Genomic DNA, 21,094 nt, shown 5'->3' with positions numbered 1-21,094 from the left:
CGACACTCCCTGGAAATAATGGGCATTTTTTTCAAAGAAAATTTAGGAGAAACATTTTTACATGGTACTTCAGAAAAAATAGAGAATTAATGTCTTCATTTTGAATATCTAGCTATTATATTCAAATCCAATTTTTTTCATTCTTGGCCTATTATCAGTAGCAACATGGAAAAGTAGCAGTGTGACACAGAGCAACTGTTCGAAGTTATTTCCTTGGCCTTGCCTTGCCTTCCCTCCCTTCTGTGTATACAGTTAAAGAGCTGCCTTTTGTATAATGACCTAACTAAAATTGCTGTCTAATGGCCCTTATTTGTTCTCTGAATATAACAGTCGCTGAAGGAACTTCAAGCAACCCTGCCTTGGCACAGAAGACTTCTTTTTTTCCTTTCATCTGACCAGTGAACAACTAATTCAGATTCACATTTGCCATGGTGACATTGGAAATGTTTCAACTAATTCTTCATGTTCAACCACAAACATAGTGACTGTTAAAGCTGAAGGAAATCTGATTCTATCAGTGAAAAAGAGGAAAAGTGCTACCTCAGTGCTCTGATCTTGAGAAATTTGTTCTGGTTTACAGCCCAGAAACTGTAACCTTATTTCTCACTTTAAATTTCTTTCTCATTCGTCAACTGATTTTAAAATAAACTCGAGGGAGAGCCAAAAAGCTGAATAAAGATTTCAGGTTTGGTCATTGACATTCCAGGAAAGAATACAGGATATAAATGCCATACCAACATATGTGCTATACATATATTTTGAAAAAGATTTTTCTCTGACCAGTATTTACTGTTTAGTAATTGTTATTGTTTTCCTGAACTTTTAAAGTTTATATTGAATAACCTTTGAATCTAAATACAGGGCAACAGCCAAAGCCTCTGAAAAGTCATATACAAATGTATTGCAAAGAATTTGTATTGGATTCGCTCTTCAAATTTGTTACAGCAAACAAAACAAACAGACCCATCCTCATTTTTCAGAAGTGCGGGAAAGGGTGTTGTTCTTGGTCACTATTTTGTTACAGAAAAAGGAGCTGGAACAAATGGAAACTATTTTTATCTGATAATTTGTTTTTATTTTTCATATGTTGAATGCAAATTAATGATTACAGTATTACATTATTTTCTCTTTTATGGAAGTCAAAGATGGTGAGTAACTATAGTTCATAGAAGTAAGCACTATCTCAGTGAGTGTTCATCACTTCAGAAATAGCATACTACTTAAATTTCACATGGTTCTTCGGTGCATTTCTATTTTCTTTTCAGCAAATAAAGCTTAAATAAGGTTTCACAAACTGAGATTTATCAGATGTCACCTGATCTATCAGAACATGCTATAATATACATCTTTAAAGGAAAGATTCCCATTACAGTTCCACAGACACAGCAGCACATGGTATCTCTCTTCATGTTAGAGGGTATATCCAACATGTGCCCAGATGACTGGGTATTCCTCTGGCTTTTAAGTGCAACCACATTATCTTGAAATGTAACATAGTCAATGTCATGTTAGAACTGCTGTCAGTGCAAAGTATCTCTCATATTTCTCTGTCTCCTAGCAACTGCTTCCCACTTTTTCCTTGCTGTCAAATTCTTTCTTCATTCTTTGCAGATCTGCGGCCCACAAAGAGCTTTTAAAAAGCACTTGCACATGCTAGAATTGAATCACTTTTTTCATGAACAGTCTATTGAATAAAAGCTCTCCTAGCTATCTTCTAATGAATAAAAAGATAGTGATAATGTTGACATGAATAGGTTGGTTTTATTTGCATGAATATTAGATATACTTTTGTGCCATGAATTAATCTTAGGAGAACTAGTGGTTTTTGAATCTTCGCTAGGACAATAACACCTGGTAGTTGCTTTCCTCTGTGAAAATCAATGTTTTCTTAAAACATTGACAAAAAATGGGTTTGGAGGAGTTGCTTCAAACAGTTTCTTCTTTCCAAATGGACACTTTAAAGTTGAACCCAAAGTTTTAAGCAAAACAGGAAAAATGTCTGCAGGAAAATAAACATGTTCTGACAGATATTAGAGGTCAATTATAGCTATGGGATGGTATAAATAAAATATCTTTTTTTCTAGTTTTTGTACTTGAATTGCATATAAGGAATATGTACTTCCTGATCTGCTCAATACTCAATGTTTATTCTAACCATGAAGTTCATCTGATCTGTTTTCTTTCAACTCTAATGATGTCTAGTAAATCTCAACTTCATTAGCTATATTATAAACTATTCCACGTATATTCATTTATAATATCCCAAATATTTCATAGGGCTGTCTTACATTATTTCTACAACTTTTCATTGCATGAAATAAACCAAAGAAAGATATCAGTTACTTAGCAGAAATAAGAGAAGTTTTTGAGATCCGAAGCACCACGAAGGTCGGGGGTGATTAACTGAAGAGATGTTTCCACACAGACTATCTTCCCTATAAATAAAAGTCTGTATTTCAAGCGACTTATACAATAGCAAAGGCTATTAGAAATGTTAAGTCAGAATTTCACATCAGTCCCAGTCATAATCAATCCTAACCTCTAGTGTTTTTTTAACAATGTTCATTGTTTGTGGGACATAACCTAACCTTACACTTAGAAAAAACAATCACTGAATTTAACTTTGAAAATAAAGAAAATCTAGAATTGGTATCAGAACTACTCATGTCTTGTGTTTTCAGAGTTTTAAAAAAATTAGCATAATTAGATAAAGATGTTTGAAAATATGTATAGCTTCTGTCAAATTAAATTTCTAAATACTAATACAGCTAGTGCAGTATCAATTTCACTTGCTGTGACACAACTCAGTTACCCAGGCAGACACAATGAGATTTCTTTGAGATACACATAAAATAGTAAATATTTATAAACTGAATTAACTCTTTCATTATCCCCATGCCCTAAAGTGAAAATTCTCATAGAATACACTAGGACTATGCAAGAACAGACTAAGAAGATTGTTGTTTGGCAATTCTAGGATTTCATATGGATAATGGGGTAAGAATAACAGCATACTCTTACTACCTTCTACTCACTAGGATGTACCTATTGGGTTCAGCCAAAGAGGACTGGCTCTTTATCATGGGAAGCTCATGATAGGCTTTCATTCTACAGGGGATGAAGGGATGCTGAAGGAGCTGTCAGACACTGAAATAACTGTCAGTGACAGTCATGCTTCCTCTGAATAAAGTCATGATGGCCATGATCTCCCTATGGTGGTCTATCTTTTAAACAAAAGATAAAGGCAAGGCCCAGACTCCATGCAATACACAGTTAAAGTATCATTCTCCTTACACTTAAGCAGGCCTCCCTGGAAATATGAACCCTGAATCGATAGGTTTTATTTTCCACCCTCCAGTCTGTTTTGTATTTTTCATTGCATTTTATTATAGTAATGAGGACATTTTGTAGTTGTACTGTGTACATAGCAGTCCTTGCATGACTAGTCATGTTTTGTGGCAGAGCTTGTTACACCACCTTGTCTTAGTGTAGGAAGTGAAAACATGAAAGAACATTTGCATTTAGGAAGAATGTAAAGAATTTCTTGGGATTTTTGTAATTTTAAAAGGCAAACATTTTTATGAAAATATCTTGTTATGCTTTTTCAAGGGTATAATGGCTAAATTATTGGTTTCAATGTCAACATTTTTTGTGAAGAAAAAAATTAAAGAAATGTTTCCATTATTCATTTGCAAGGGTCATGATACATTTTCAATGTACTTTTGACAGTTTCCATTACTCTTTATCCATTAACCTACTTTAGTTTTGAGTGTATTTTCTGCCAGGGAAGTGTTTATTTCCTTTGATATCAGTATATTATATATAATAGTTTTTTGCCTCAGTTTTTACTGCAAAGTTCTGCCCTCAGGCCTCCCTGAGCATAGCAGCAGTCTGTGGGAGTGAAGCATAACCCACAATGCAGGAGGACAAGACATACATAAGTCAAAGGGAGTAGGTTGGCTGAATCCAAGGGTTCTGGGAGACAACTCATCGTAGTGAGGCCTTTTTCATCTTTGACAGGTAATGTCAGTCAGGGGAGATTTCTGGTGAGTGGAAAACCCACAAATGTGTCCACCATCATGAAAGGCAGGAATTGTCCTGGGAAGATCCTGGGAAGTACAAGTTGGTCAGTGTTGGGAAGGTTATGGAACAAATCTTCCTAGAAGCCATTGGGAAGAGCTAGTATGTCTTTGTCAAAGGCAAATGACATCTGGCCAACCTTATTGCCTTGTGTGATGAGATTACTGGCTCCATGGATGAAGGGAGAACAGTGAATGTTTTTAACTTTGTTTTTACCAAGGCTTTCTGCAAGATCTTCCATTTACCCCTAGAGAAAAGCGTGAGATATGAATTGGATAAATGGATTACACAGTTCATAGAAAATTGTCTGGACTGCAGTACTCAAAGGTTTGTGATCAGTGACACAAAGTTCAAGTGGAATCCCATTACTATGAATGGAATAACCCCAGGCAACAGAACAGGCTTGGGGAAGAGAATGCAGTTTTGCAGAAAAGATCTAGGGGTGAAGAAGGCTAGACATACAGTTCAGTCAGCAGGTTGAGGGAAATGACTATTCCCTTCCAAACTTTTGAGGTTCCATCTGGTTTTGGTCTCCCTGGTACAAGGAAGACACTGACAGACTTCAGTGAAGGCCCTCCGAGTTGGTCATGGACTGGAGCACATGGCATATGAGAAGAGATTGAGAGAAGCGGGTTGATCAATTTAAGAAGTGAGGATTCATGGGAGACCTTATTTCTGTCTACAACTAGCTAACAAGAAGATGTTGAGAAAACAAAGCCAGATTCTTCTTGGAGATGCAGACTGACAGGACAAGAGGGAACAGGTGCAAGACAACAACAGAAACTCCAGCTGGGGACTATAGAAAAAAAATTACAGTGAATGTAGTGAAACACCAGAATAGGTTTTCTCCCTGCAGATATTAAGAAGTTGATTAGACAGGACCCTAAGCAACCTGAAACAGTCGGCTCTGTTTTGAGCAGAAGGTTAGGCCAGATGTTCTCTAGGAGGTCCAACCTACATTATTCTATTAGTCTCTGAATAACTTCAATTAATTGTCATACATGGATTAATATCTTGTTTTTGAAGACCCTGAAACAAATCTAATTTATATTTCTGCCAAAGAAAGTGCAGAATAGATGACTCATGACATAAAGGTTTTTTAGCACTTTTGGGTGCATGCAGTCCTTTTTACTTCCATTATTTTTGAATAAGAATCCCAATAATGCTGACAAAGTGGGGTATGATGTGATAGCATTATATTATCAGGTATCTGGATGATACATAAAAGATCTTTGATCTAATCTTTCAAAAGAGAGACACTATAACATAAGCACATAATTACATACAAGATTTATGTCTGAAAATAATGTGTGCTAAGTTTATAAGAAATAAATTTAAAATAATTTACTAAACTGTTTCCTTGGTTGATCTTGGAATGTTTTATATTAAAAATATTATTTATTATATCAAAATAAAAAAGTTTAAACCCATAGATGAATAGCACATAGGAAAAAGTAATTTTGGCCAAGCTATTTTAAAACTTGTTTTATAATGTAACAAATTTCCTGTTAATATGACTGTAGATGGTGATTTTTCTACACTGATAATTATAATTATCACTGGGACAGAGACCAGTTATATACATAAGATGTGTACCTGTGTCACTCCAAACTTTTTAGATGAACTGAATACTGATTTTAACCTGTTACAGTAGAAAAATATAAAACCAGAATTTTTAAGAATATAGGTCAAATATATTAGCTTCAATCTAATGCTGTACAATAATTTTCAAAAAAAGATGTAAAATAAACAGCATAGTAGCTAAACACTAAAACATCCACAAAAGAAAATGTGTAAGAAGTACGTACGTAGCTGCTGAATAATCAGAATCTATTTAAAGTTTGGTTATTAATTTCTCAACTTTATCCAGCATAATGTCAAAAAGTAAAAAAGCAGGAGAGCTTCCTACTTTAGAGTTTTATCAGTGTTTAAAGTGTTTGATAAAAGATCAAAGCTCAGACCCTATCACTCCTCAAAAGATATTTTTCATAATACAGGGGTTTGTAAGTCTTAATGACATCTAAAAGTTTATTACAATTAATAGCTTGCAGCAGCTAGAAGTCCCTATATTCCCTTTTCTAGATTTTCTTTAAATATGCTTTCATGATATGTAACTGAATAGAACATATAACTAAAGAGATATAGCTAAACACAAAGTAAGTTTTGATTTGGCATAAGTTCTTTGAACTGACTATGACTCATAACCCACAGCGTTTCATACCTCTATTACCAATGAAAAATAAATATTACTATATAACTACAGCTACCCTTTTCATAAAGTTGTTTCTTTTGATAATAGTTACTTAAACATAGTCAACTTTCTGACTATATTTCTGAATTTTAAGAAATTAAACTTACTACTATGAGAGACACCGAACTGGTTCCACACAACACAGCTCAACTGTGCAGACAAAGGTTTCAGATGTTGTGCTGCCCAATGTCTCCCCAGCCTACCCAACAATCTCAGAGAAGCAGCTCAGCCATAGAGATGGACCCAAGCAACTCAGCCAAGACAGACCCCACAAGGAACTAGGTTTGTTTATGAGCAATGGGTCTCATAAGCTCCAGTTCTGAGGCACTTAATTCAGGCACATCAACTTCTGAGCATATTGTTTCTAGACATGAACTGAATTTCTGAATTCATATAAGCAACACTCAAGGTGATACCTCATAGTTATACAGTTTCATTCAGACAGAAGTCCTTCCAGCACAGGACACATGAAGAAATCATCATAAAGACCCTCTTAATTAGCATGACTAGATGCTGTTAACTTCAGTAATTTTTATCTTGATTCTGAAAACCCTTCATTACCTCTGATAACAAAGGCTCTACTACTTATTTTATGTTGCCCTACTTGTAGAGGGAACACTGTGCTTATGTAGTAAATGCTAAAATGCTTATTTAGTAAATGCTTATGTAGTAAATTAAGTAAATGCTTATGTAGTAAATGCTAAAATCTCTGAAACGGGAGAGTTTCCTCCTAAAAATTTTTAAGTCAAGTTCCTTTATGCAGTTAGAAACATCTCATTCTGCGTTTTTTACTCTGTGTGTTTTTAAAATTTGAAATACCTACATTTTCTCAGCAGTAACTTAAAAGGATATCATACAGACAGTAAAATCCACAGTGTCATCTTTATTTAGTGTTAAATAGGAGAAGCATGTCATGTAGAAGTGAGATTTGCTTATTTTGAAAAGTCAGTACTATTGTCTACAAAAGATAGCTAAAGTGACCTGAAGCACATTACAGCTATTAGTCACACATTCTTATGGATTTCTCTGGACACGTATAAATGCTCTACATACAGGACATATTCTAAGAAGTTAATAAACAATATTGTTGCTCTGTTGCAAGGCACAGTTAAGTAAGCTAAAGAGTGTATTTAACAAGCTTTTTGTCCATACTGTACCTTTTCATCCAAAGCCTTGTGGTGCTCAAACAGAGATTTCAGAGCTTTGAGGACCTCAACTTCACTGGAAACTCCTGAAGGAGACTGGGCTTGCCGTTTCACCACTGTCATCCTCAGTGACCTTTCGTGTCTTGAGACAAGGCACTCCAAATGCTCCAGTAACAGCTATTGGATTTGATATAAAAGGTTATTAATTTTTGTGCACCCAAATGCCATGGAATTCTAACTGCAAAATACATGGTACCAAATGGCAATTTTCTTGGCAACCTCATTGTAGGAAAGACTGCTGGAATTATTGACAATATTTCACGGTTCTAAATCAGATGAAATAAATAGAAAAAAAAAGAAAATCTCATAATCTCACTTAAAACTCTGCTATGAAAATTGAGAACAAATCACTCAGTATATGGTCACTATTTAGCTAAATTAAGTACATATTTACAATATCAGTTATGATAGTAATTGATAACCATTAAATATGAAACAACCAGAGCCAGTATCATGCAAAAATACTAAAGAAGTTTATAATTAATTGTAATATATGTTCAATTTATACTGGAAGTTACTCAACAAAATACATAAAAGTAAACAGTATACTTTATTAATTTTTTAAGAGTATTCATTCTAAATGCCACAGCTAATAGTGTTTGTTGCTAGCATGTGCTCTAAAATGTTAATTGTCTCTGTGTCTCTGTTGTACTACAAACATGATGGAAGACAAAAAAGGTCCATAAAGAAAAATTTCAGGCTATTGGAAATATCTGTAAAATAACGTGTAAATAATCTATTGTAAAAAAAATATTATAATTATTTTTCATTTTTACTCTAAGGTTAAATAAAAAATTAAAATTATATGTTGATGCTGTATAGAAAATTCCCCATTTGTCTACACTTTCACAGGGCTACCATTGCTGCTCTTGTTGTCTGAACATAAAAGAGAATTGATTAGCTATAAGATTAAAGCAGAGTAAATTCATCAATCACAATGTCTGTTAAATGTATTGTAATTACAACATACAATTACATCTAAGTCATTGAACCAGAAATTTGAGTTACATGGATAATTGTTTATTTATCCTTCGATGTGGTTCTTAACATAGCTATTATTAGTAAAGATAAACATATATCTGTAATCCATAGTTATTCTCAGTCACATAATGATCTTTATTGTTCCATGAATTAAGAAGAACAAAAGCAGAATGTAATCACATTACACTTGCAATATATTGCTATCAAATCAGGAATGCTTAGGGTTTGATGCTATCTTTGCTTCGAACATGGTTCTCGTGTTTGGACTTGCAACTGGTTATTATGTTACAATAACTATTACTCACAAAAATAGTGAACACGTATGCGAACAATGTTAATATCATATTAAGAATTAATAATGACTCCACAGAGTTCAAGAAAGGAGGGTATTTCTACTGTTTCTGAATTCAAGTGATGGCCTGTATTTATCAAAAGCAAATGTGCAAGAAATCCAATAGGGCCAACAGTAGATACTGGTAGATTTTTAATTATTTGAGGCAGTCCAAAATAACAGGCAGGTCTGAAGAGACCTCTTCATCACAGAGCCATCAGGAACTTGGTACAGGGCTGTGGTAAGATTATATCTTAAATAAGATCACAATAACTTCCAAATACTTACAGAGAATTTCTGTTCATAGCAGTATTTAAATACAGACTGTTATCATGAACAGAACTGAATATGGGTCTAAATTCATATATCTTTGTGATTTGTCTAGGCCACTTAGTTTACCTAGGAGATAGATGGAGGAAAGTAAGTCAACAGTTGATTTCTAATGCTACAACTTACTCTCTGCCTGATGTCTCCAGAGACTGTGTGGCTGCAACATTTCCTTCTTTCTACAGCTGGGCTCTGCCCCACTCCATAGCTCTGGGGTAGCCAGACCCTGACTCTAATCTGTAGTGTGGACTTAGATTTCTCCACTCGTTGGCTGATCCTGTTATTCTGGCTGATCCTGCTCTGTTGTCTGTCTTGTCTCCCTATTTTTTTTATGCAGAAACTTTTCAATGCATCATAGCTACCTCTGGAACAGTCTAAATCTGGTCAAAATGCTATGAATTGCTGGAAAAATTGAGGAAAAAAAAAAAAAAAAGGAAAATGTTGAACCACAGTTGAGCTTTTAGAATGGTCATTCCTCCATAAGTCTATAGTTGTCTGAAGCTCAAACTGACACCCACTAAAATAGTCCAGAGTAACAAAAACTTGGTGACTATTTTTTGGCTAATACTGAGCAAATTAATCATATTTGATGATTATCTTCTTATCTAACTTATCTAACTTATCTCTCAGACAAATGCTGTGGTGATCAGAAAGGAGAATTCTGAGAGCCTGTATGCAAGTCTTAGTTGGAAGGGAAAATAAAAATTCTGGTTTAGGAGAGAAAAAAAAAAAATTGTGGTGCCAGAATTCTTGAACTAGAAAAAGGTTTAATGACAAAGGGAATTATGCATAACCTATAGCACAAAGATTAATAAAGAACACAGGAAAAGAGCTAATATACATCCAGAACTTCATTTTGAATTGGTGTAGACAGACAGTCTCAACATAGAATTTGAAGTCAGCATGGACAGAAGACAAGATCCTTACCAAGAGAAGGAATAATGGGGATCAAAGAGAGTGATGAAGATAAAGTTAAAAAAGGTCTCCAAGTATAAGAGTGGTTGGAACTCAGAATTTCTAATGGGGTGATTATGGAGGAGTTTACTATTTGGGATGAAGAGTGCAGCTCCCTAGCCCTTTGTAGAGCAGCAGATAACATAAGTAACTTTAGGTTAAGTTACTGCCATGTTAGAAACATGCATAATACATAGAACTAAACCAATGGAAGTCATCTATTTAATATACACAAAAGCTAATTTTGCCTTTATCTTAGAATTATCATTTTAAAGGTGACAGAGTCATATTTCAATGTCTTCATATATTTCATATTCATTAAATAAATCAAGTGCAAACTATTGTGTTGCCAGTTTTACTGTATCAAAACAGATGAGCTGATACCACAACTAAGTGTCAAAATACTCATGGAGAGTTACTGTACTACTTGTGAACATTTTGCACATTTTCTTTCTGTTTTTATTCACTCAGGTTACTCAGTCTGATGTGGTTCCTTTTTCTAGTGACTGCTGAACACTGGACTTTCCTTTATTCTCTGTGCTAGGTTTGTGTGGCAGGGTTTCTGGTAGTGGGGGAGGGGACTACAGCAGTGGCTCCCTGTGAGAAGCTTCTCAAAGTTCCCCTGGCTCCTAAATGGTCCCACCTCTGGCTAAGGCCGAGCCAGTTAGTGATGGTGGCTGCACTCTGCAATAACATATTTAAGAAGGGGAACCTGGGATGGGGGTGGATTTTGAGTAGTTGAGAAGAACACCTGTGTGAACACAGAGGACAGTGGAAAGAAGGATGAGGAAGTGGGGGAGGTCCGCTGGTTAGGGAGCCAGGAGGTACCTGGAGTACCCTGTGGTGAGGGTACTCCAGGTACAGGTACAGGTACAGGTGAGGGTACTCCAGGTACAGGAGTACCCTGTGGTGAGACAGCAGGGCCACCTCCCCTGCCACCCATGGAGGCCACCGGAGGAGCAGAGATTTGCCTGCGGTCTGTGGAGGACCCCCAGGACTCTGTGGGAAGAAGCAGCCCCCACTGTTGCAGTTTGATGCTCAGAGGACTGCAACACATGGAAGCGAACCATGCTGGAGCATCTTGAGAAGAGCTACATCCTATGGGGAGGACTCACAGCGGTAAAGTTTGTGTAGAACTGTCTCCTGTGAGAGTGACAATATGTGGAGCAGGGGGAATACTGCAGAAGAGTGCGTCCCTCACACCTTGGAGGACAAAGGGGCGGACTGACTACACCTCCTATCCCTTTCCCCTGTGCCACTGGGCAAGGAGGTAGAGATATCAGGAACAAAAAAGTTGGGCCCCGGGAAGAAGGAAGAGGTGGGCGCTTCTAATTGTCCCATTCTGTCTGTTAAGTGTTGGTTTTGTTAGTGTGTGAACTAAAGAGATGTTCTTTTTTTTCTTTCTCTAACAAGTGCCTTTTGCCTGTGACCATTTAAACGTGTGAGGGACCCCTCCCTGTCCATATCTCCATTCCTGAGCCTTTTCATTTCTTTTTTTTTCCTTCCCAGTGCTGGTGGAGAAGGAGTTAGTGAACAGTTGCATAGTGACCAGTTGCACTCTGGGCCTAAACCATGACACCATCAGCCTTAAGAATGGTCAAGAAGGCATGGTAACATAGGTCTCTGGCTTTTAAAAATTTTGTATTTTTGCCTTTCAACAAAAGTTAACTCTATTTCTCCACAAATTCTGTGAGCAGAAAATTTTCTTACTGCAAATCCAGCTGGGCAGAGAATATTATTAACCAAGTCTCCCAGTGCCACACTACTCCCAGTCATGCTGAAAGGGAAGGATAACCCAAGGGTTAGAACATCTGACTTTGAGTGAGCAAACTGATAGCAAATCCTTGCCCCCTGCTCTGCTGAAATCATACTGCTATTTTATCCATCTTTGCCCCAACTACAATTTAAAAAAAAAAAAAGTAATAGATCTTTCTCTACTTCCCTGGAAGAGAAAATGTAACTACACTGACAGAACTATGAAGTGCCCCACTGCTACGATGATGTGGGAAGGGACATATAAACATATAAAATTGACTTTGAAGATAATGGTGTGTCCAAGCAATGTTTATGTTTAATGACTGAAGGAAACCACAATAACTTGTGGGCATAGGGGCATGCTGAGGACTTTCCCACCTATATAATGCAAGAATGACTAATCCAAATATTTGTGAGACCACCACAAGATTTCATGTCAAAATAACACTGTAACAGTATTGGTAGTTCATTGAAATTACAGAAGAATGGTTAGAAAGAGCTTTAGGTATTTTAGTATGTTGCAATTAAACTCTAGCACTAATAGAGATCATGGGCTGCTGAGCATTTTCTGCTCCCTCACACTGTCAAGTTGCTACAGTTGTCAAGCACTCAGAGGGACAGGCAGCTTGCAGAGAAAAGATGAAGATCAACAGCAGCAAGCAGGACAGAATCACCCACGCATCACTGCTATGCTTTTCCTACTGGAAAACATAAACTTGACCACGAATTATGAAATAATCTGACAAGTGAATTTTACTTTTGTGCTGGGCAAATTTTAGGATGCTCAAGGTCCTGTGCTGATAACTGTATTTTAGCTAAATGGGATGAAGGTTTCTGGAGCTCTAGATTCTTCATGAGCATAAAGAATATTTTAAAATAATCATTTAAAGACTGAAAAATGTTCTAGTGCATGTTCTATGAGTGAGTGAAGCATCTTCAAAATGTTAATTAGAACTAAATAGAGGGTTGGAACTAGATGACCTTTAATGTCCCTTCCAACCCAAACCGTTCTATGATGAATCTAAATCAACAATAATAGAGAAAATTGTCAGAATGTACCCAGCTTTCTGTATTTCTGAAATAACTTCCAAAGTACTTGTGGAACTGACTGATTTCTGTAAATGCATGGTTAAATGTAATGATGTAAACTACATCAGTGTAGGCTATCACCTACCTATATTATGCTATACCATCATTACTACATGGACACTGATTTACATATGAAAAATAAAAAACTTAAAACATTCTTTTTCAGGAATGATGACTCACTAAATTTAAAACAGTGTGATTCAGAAGAGTTTGTATTACTACAGGATGTGGATTTTAATCAATAAAAAATATTCTATCTTAACTTTTTTTCAACAAGCCTGTTTGTAAAAAAAAAGTTCACAGCAGGATAATAAATGGAGAAATTAAAGCATCAGGAAAGGGTGATGGAAAGAAAAGGAGAGGCATACATAATGGAATACAGGGAAAAATATAAATGATAAGGGATTCACTAAAATGAGACAGACTTAGCTTAAGGGATTCCTTAGAGGAGTGGGGCAACCCACTAAGAAGACTGTTCTCTTTCGAGGTCTAGCTTAAAATTGCTCAACAGCACAGGCAAAATTTAATTACTTTTCAGTCTATACTTAGAATGCACATTGTTCAATAAATCATCATCTCCAGTGAAAGCAATGAAGACTCAGTAAATGAAGCAAACACGGGGTTGTAGACTAGCTCTAAAACCAGTCGCAAAATCAGTCATTTTCTTCAGCGTTGTTCCACAGTGGTGGAAACCATTTTGTACCTGTGGTCAGCTGGGGTCAAACAGCTATACTGTTCAATTACTGGTGAAAATCTTTCTTTGAAAAAACAAAGTTAGAGCCTAACTACAGCATATGTCCGATGTCTGTCTTTCTGTACATCAAAGACAGAAAATAAAATACTGACAACCTTAAACCTTAATGCAAACACACATATGTGAAGCAAAAGTATGAAAGAAAATGTAACAATCAGGATAATGATACAAAGAAATAGAAAAGAAAAGCTTTTTTATGAGAATAATGAATACAAATATAATAAGTATTAGACTATACAGTGTCTGAAAATACAGGCATTGAATTACTATATATTATGTTTAATATTGTCAGCCTGTTTTCTGTGACAGAAGTTCTTATTTTGAAAGAAGAAACACATGAGTCTAGAAGACAGATCACAATATTGAGGTGAAAATAATGAAAATTACTGTCTTTTACATTAGTGAAATAATGCTTTTGTCTTTACAGAACTTTAGGAAACATACTTGTTTTCATGTGTACAGTCTGATAACTCATGTTATCATGTTTAAAAAAGAAAACAGCCTCACTTAGTTTCAGCACCTATCAAACTGATGTAAGTAAAAGGACCTCTAAGAAAATGAACTAAATAAAGGAGTTAAAACCATACTTTAAAATACATTCTTAGAGTTTTCCAACACAATAAAAGGGAAATTGAATCATAAAATATAGGGTTAAGATGTCAAGTTCTGATCTATTATGAGACTGCAGTGCCTATTTGAAGATATTTCATAAACTATTCACTAAGGAATTGAGACAATAAGATATGAATAAAATTAAATTCAAGTCAGCCATATTCACTTTAATAAATGCTTCAGCTCCTGAGGTATTAAGACAATGATACTGTTTTTGTTACTGCTTTAATTCATGAAAATAGGTTTCATTTCTCCTGTTTCTAAAACTGCTTGAACTGAAATATTTTAGACCAATTTAAGTAACATTTTATGCTATATACAAAAAGCTTATGTATGTGTCTGCTATCTGCTTCTTTGTAGTGATAAAACTAGTCAGATTAATCCATATTAGTGTTGTAAAAGATTTTTGTTTCAGCTGCCAAACCAAACCCTGAATTTCCTCATAATCATATTCTGATTTAATAAATTAATCATACAATCTTTTTCTAATTTAAAGAATACAAGTGGAGTCAAAAAATAACTTTCAAGGTTGATTTAAACTTAGCACAGCCAAATTAGTGTTATTTTATAATTTCCATTAAATAATATGTTCGATCACATTGACCTGTGTTCCAGCTTCAGAGGTGTTTTCTTTCCACATGCTATAGGTGTTCATTCTAGATAGAGAATACCCAGAGACATAACTGTAATGGTTTCTATTATGATATTTTTGTGTATGTTTTCAAAGACCCATGCAATGTTTTTTCAGAGAGAATGTTTGTCTTATTGTCAGCAATGCCATACAAATCAATACATATATATATATGCTCCTGCATTTTCTATTTTGCCTCATGTACTGACAGATTAAATTGCCAGCTGTTTTCGACATGAAAATATTTCTACTGCAATATGTCAGAAAAAGTTAATTATTGTAGACAGTACATATTCAACAGCAAAAGGTCAGTGGGAAGCTTTGCATAAGAATGCTGCTAAGAAGGATTCAGTAGGAACTTGATTAAATATTGAAGTAAGGTTTAAACCCTGGTATTTTGGCTGAGATGAGACCTGGAGTATAGGTGTCCCAAAGAATGTAACTCCATCATAGTCTTTCTCTAACAAATCTAACTGTCAGCATCTGCTACTGCAGCTTGTCACAGAGTGGCAGATCATGATGTGTGGTGGTGTTTTGGGTTTGTTTGGTTGTTTTTGTGGAGATTGGCAAAAACTGTATGAGGTTGTTGCCCAGAAATAAAGAAGCACATAGGTGTAGGTCTTGAATAAAGAAAAAACTGCCAGTTAGGCATAACTGAAAATGTAAAACGGAGCTAGAAGGCTAGTATATACTCAACCTGAGGTGCCACTTTTATTTCTTCTTGCTGATCTTCAGTTTGAAGCAGTAGGTACTTCGAAGAGTATCATTATGCTGTCACTCCAGGGAGATAAAAGGTTGGATTAAAAAATTCTGAGAATTTAGAACTGAGCCTCTTAATTGTAGGAAGTGCTACTTGGGACAAAAGTGGTTGTTGTGAGTAGTTCCACTATGTGTGTCTATGCATGAGCATGTCCTGAAAGGGCGGGTAAGCCTTGCTAGCACAGTCAAGCTTGAGCTGGGTTAAGTGTGAACACTAGTGGAATGAAAGAAAGAAGCTTATTTGGACTAGTTTTATATATTAGAAACTACATTTAAATTCCTCATTGCAAAAGTGTATCAGTGATCTTCCAAATATTATTACTTTATCAGAATCTTCGCTTAACAGAAAAAATTTGGAGCAACTTTTTCTTACAAAATATTAATGTTGCTTTTCATTAATAACAGCATAAATCTCAGTTTGCAAAAATGCCTCTTTATAAGCAATGCCTTCTCAATTAATGTTTCTAGAAATCCCACCACTATCAAGTCATCAAGACTGTACTCTGAAGACAAGAGCTTTGTATCTAAAATTTTGGTCTTCCCCTATGAAAGAAGTGTACAGGAGCCTATACAAGCCAGAATGACTATTACAGCAAACTGGCAACTCACGTAGTATATATCAGCTTAGAGCCTGGCAAGAACATATATATGACATGATGGGGTGATTATTTATTAACGAAAATGCTAGAGGTCAGGATGAGGCACATCTCTCATTTTTTTTCTCTCTCCTTCCCCATTAATACTTGAACTGTATCTTCCCTGCTTGTTTTCTGTAACATCTCCAGCATTTCCTCTATTTTTTCATAGCCTAAATCTTTTAATCTCCAATATCTAGCTTCATCCTTTTTCTGAAAACACACTGGTACAGTTTATTATTGTAACTTTAACTGCAAGGACTTCTTGCAAGGATTATCACACTATAACTCTCATTTGTTGGTATTAGTTCTCCTGGAAAATCTCTTACTGCTTTTTCTTTTACATAACACAAGAAACATAAGAATGGATGATCCTTAAGTTTCTTGGTTTGCAAAGAAAGTGCCTATGACAGCTCAGTCTAATTTAGGTGATGACTTGCAGTTGACTCATATTCCTTTTCTCTCAGAGTTGTTTGGCAAGTGACTATCCTTGGCTTCTAGGCTGTTTTGGGATTTTTGCTAGTCTGTACTGCTTAGATCAGACCCACAGTCAGTACTCATAAACTGCAGTTTTAATATGCCAAAGTTGGTGTTCAGTGGGCTTGTAGTGAAACAGAAAAAGCACTGTGCTAGGCAGTTTTGTGAGCATACTTATGAAGAACTTAGAACGACTGACATGATGACATTGCAGATTTAGTTTATATGGTATTTTTTCAGTAAAGAAAGGAAAATGGATATATGTTCTGTGCAGGAATGGGTATATGTAGATTACTGAATAGGTACAATTTAGCATATATTTTAACTACATCTCTGTATTCAAAAGTTTGTGCTGGAAACTAACAAAGTATTCTTTATTCTATGAAAATCATTTTCTTAATTGACTTCCCTATTTTTACCTTAAGTACTAAAATATCTGATACATGTAGCAGTTACTGATAATGTAAGCAGCTTTAGAAAGTCTTCAGGTTTGTAGTTGAGATGGTTTGCTAAACCTAAAGAATGCAGTGCAATGCCTATGTGCTTGTACCCTGATTAACTGTACTTTCTGGGGGTCACTCTGGACAGTATAGACTGTATGAGAGTCATGGGACAAAAGGGATGCCTCACCTATGTCTCCCATGACATTTCACAAACCCATCACCTCTAAGACTTTTGTGCTAATTGTGATCATCTCCGGCACCTCCAAGATAGCATGAAGGTAGATGGGGTAGCTTTGTCTCTTCTTAGGCATCTGTATCATTTGTCCTTCCTTGGATTTCTGAAGTCTATGGCATGCTAATTCTATAGCTGAACAACAGAAAGGAGGGAGAAAGACCCTTTCCCTGTTCTTTTGTTACGTACATTATTAGATTTCCTTCAGAATGCAAATTAGCTGACCGAGAAAAGATGTTATCTGAGCAGCCAAAGTGCTATTAGTTTAGTGAGAGGTGGAAAATAAGAGTTACCCAGATCACAGAAGAATGAAATATGGATATGAGAAAACATCCTTGGTGTTCAAGCTCTCTGAGATCTAATCTGTATGTTCATTATGAGTCGCACTCCTGTCTTATCTGGGACTACACCATCTCTTTTCTCACACCTTTCCACACCCCATAAAGCCTCCTTCACTCTCCTCTTCCATTTCTTGATCAATTATGCTTTTTCCCAGACACTTGCATGTGCAAATTCTGAAAACCATTCTGTACACCATTTGAGAATTTTCAGAAGGTGCTATCATATATTTTTGTTCCCAGACAGAATAACATCTTGTGATTAAAGTGGAACACGGTCAATCTTGTCCTCACTCAGCTGTATGGCAAATGACATTTGTTTCAAGGGTCACATGGCTGCATCTAGACTAAACAACAGACTGACTGTGATACATGGGGCAGCCTTCATCTCATCCTTATTCAGACCAAATCCAAGGCATAGGGGAAAGCTGTCTACTGTAACCTTGTCTTTTGCCCTGAGGCAAGAGATGAAGATATGTGCAGGCTACTTAGGCAGGCCCTGAGGCTTAAAAGACTGCATGACTCCCTTGCTTTAGAAAACATGTAAACTGACTGTACTTACCAGAAAATCTGCTATTTTTGTAATATATCTTGCTAACCCGTTTCCTCCAGGACTGAAATCCTGTTACTTAGAACCTTACAAGTCTTACGTACTTATTAAAAGGCTGGAATTTTGTCCTGTTATTTAGACAAATGAAGATCTAAATTTATATAGAAGTATATTTTTCTTGCTTTACACACACATGATACCCAACAAAAGGTATGCTGTATACTTACTCTCGTGTTGTTTCTTTCAGCTTTAAGTTCTGAAATCTCCTCCTCTTTTTCAAGCAGCTGCTCCCTGCATGCATTTAATTCTTTTGTCAGTGCAGCAAATTCCTGTGGAATAAAATTATATATGAAGTTACCCAAGATGTGAGCACTAGAATAATCAAATCCACATGTAGTCTAGAATTCGAGGATTTATAAATTATCAACACAAATTAAAATAGTTTATGTAAGCACCACGATCTACCAAAACCATTTAAAGTCTAAGCAGATCTAAGAAGTGTCTATGGAAAACACTGATTTAAGTTTAGAAACAAAAGAAGGTTCAAGATGATGGCAACCTCCTCCACACATCAGCTATCAGAACCATACCAGAACAGAACTGGCCTATTTCATAGCAACAGAGACACCACATTTCACACATAAAGAGATTCAACTCAACATATCTGCTTATTAAACGTTCTTGCCTCTCTGTAAGGCACAGTTACAATACGGCATGGGAGAAAAAGGTTAAGCCATTCACTGAACAAAATCTATCTAATATCAGATTAACGTAATATGTGTGTTGTGAAAAAAAACCCTCTCATTATTTTTGCTTGATATTTAAATTTAACTATTAAAATATATTATGGCATTACAGTGAAAGACTGTGGTAAGTCAGGGCAATATTCACGTTTGTTAGTTTGGAGTGAGTTTCCTATTAATTAATAACAAAAAATGAAACTGGATTTTAAGTTGTTCTAGATGCTAAGTTTTATAAACACAACTAACAGATTTTCTGAGAAACTAATTTTTCAGCTGTCAAAATTCCTATTAAAAAGTCTTGATTTTACCATTGCTGCTATGTTTCAACAATACACATAAATTTTTGTCTATACAAAGGGTAGTCACAGCTTTGTCATTCATTTCAATACTGAAAAGGTTTCACTCCACATGTGTTTATTTTTGACAGGCACAATGTATACTAAACTGTAGTGTTTAGTGTTATAATTTACAGCAAAAAGATGCTACATGTCTCACAAAAAAGTGGGGCAAAGTATTGTGGTGGTTTAGGCCCTGCCGGGACCCAAGATCACGTAGCCATGGTCCCTCCCCCACCCTCAGACTGGACAGGGCAGGGAGTGAGATACAAATCCTGAGGTTGAAATAAGGAAAAATTTAATACAACGGTGTAACAAATGATAAACCGAACAACAACAGCAATAACAATAAGCAGTTATAACAGTAAACAGGACAAAATATAAACAGAAATCTACCACAAGGAGAGAGCAGTCCCATGGCGGATACCATCAGGGACAAAAGCAACACAGAAACTGTTCCCGCGCTGCCGCGCTGGACCTGACATCGGTGTGGTATTGAATAAACCGGCTGGAGATTCCTCCCCACTGCTGGGGAAACTTAACCCTATCCTAGCTGAACCAGGACATAATCCACACCTTTATTCTATACCATCTGCGTCATGTCCAGCTGCCATTTAGCAGTTAACAATAACAAAGTAATAATTTACAAAGGCACAGCATAATTCATGGCATGTTCTCACCCAGAATCAAGTCCCACTGTGGTACACATTGAACCTCTCCATTGTCCTGCATCACCTGCCAGGTACACCCAGGTCCTTGAGCAAAAGCAATTCCATGGATGGGTTTGCCTTTACCTTTGCCTGCGCAGACCATTTCTCCCAACATATTCCTCATGCGCACCACAGGGACTTTATCCCCATCTACAGGACGTGGAGGTTTTGACTGAGCCGGGCCAGCTCGACTGGCAGATCCTCTTGTGTTGACTAGCCAGGTCGCCTTTGCTAGATGCACATCCCAGTCTGTGAAGGTGCCACCTCCCAGTGCTTTCAATGTGGTTTTTAACAGCCCATTGTAGCGCTCCATCTTCCCAGAGGCTGGTGCGTGGTAGGGGATATGGTAGACCCACTCGATGCCGTGTTCTTCTGCCAAGGCATTTATGAGGCTGTTTCAGAAGTGGGTCCCGTTGTCTGACTCAATTCTCTCTGGGGTGCCATGTTGCCACAGAACTTTGGTCTCAAGGCCCAGGATGGTGTTTCGGGCGGTGGCGTGGGGCGCTGGGTAACTTACCAGCTATCCAGTGGTTACTTCCACCATTGCGAGCACGTGGCGCTTCCTGTGGCAGGTCTGTGGCAGTGTGATGTAGTCGATCTGCCAGGCCTCTCCATATCTATATTTCAGCCATCGCTCTCCATTCCGCTGGGGCTTCATCCACTTGGCATGTTTGATTGCAGCACACGTCTCGCATCCGTGGATGATCTCTGCAATGGTGTCAATGGCGAGGTCCACCCCTCGATCTTGAGCCCACCTGTATGTTGCATCTCTACCTTGGTGGCCTGAGGTCTCATGGGCCCACCGGGCTATGAACAGTTCACCTTCGCGCTGCCAGTCCAAGTCCACCTGAGCCACTCTGATCTTAGCAGCTTGGTCTGCCTGCTGGTTGTGTCGATGTTCA

General features: G+C 36.8%; 1 protein-coding gene across 21 annotated transcripts in view; it reads right to left on the bottom strand.

The window, feature by feature from the left end:
* PPFIA2 (PTPRF interacting protein alpha 2) overlaps nt 1-21,094 on the bottom strand; it is a 361,705-nt gene that overhangs the window by 118,116 nt on the left and 222,495 nt on the right. For all 21 annotated transcript variants that reach the window (XM_026841157.1, XM_026841148.1, XM_026841147.1 and 18 more), the window contains 2 exons: nt 18,632-18,733; nt 7,489-7,653 (listed from right to left, as the gene is read on the bottom strand). In XM_026841157.1, coding sequence (XP_026696958.1) covers nt 7,489-7,653; nt 18,632-18,733 — 267 coding nt within the window. The remainder of the gene's footprint in view (nt 1-7,488; nt 7,654-18,631; nt 18,734-21,094) is intronic.

The sequence above is a fragment of the Athene cunicularia genome (assembly GCF_003259725.1).
Source record: "Athene cunicularia isolate RWA chromosome 1 unlocalized genomic scaffold, athCun1 chr1_part2, whole genome shotgun sequence".
NCBI classification, from domain to species: domain Eukaryota; kingdom Metazoa; phylum Chordata; class Aves; order Strigiformes; family Strigidae; genus Athene; species Athene cunicularia.
The sequence above is the reverse complement of the archived record's forward strand: the minus strand, read 5'-3'. Positions and strand labels throughout refer to the sequence as shown.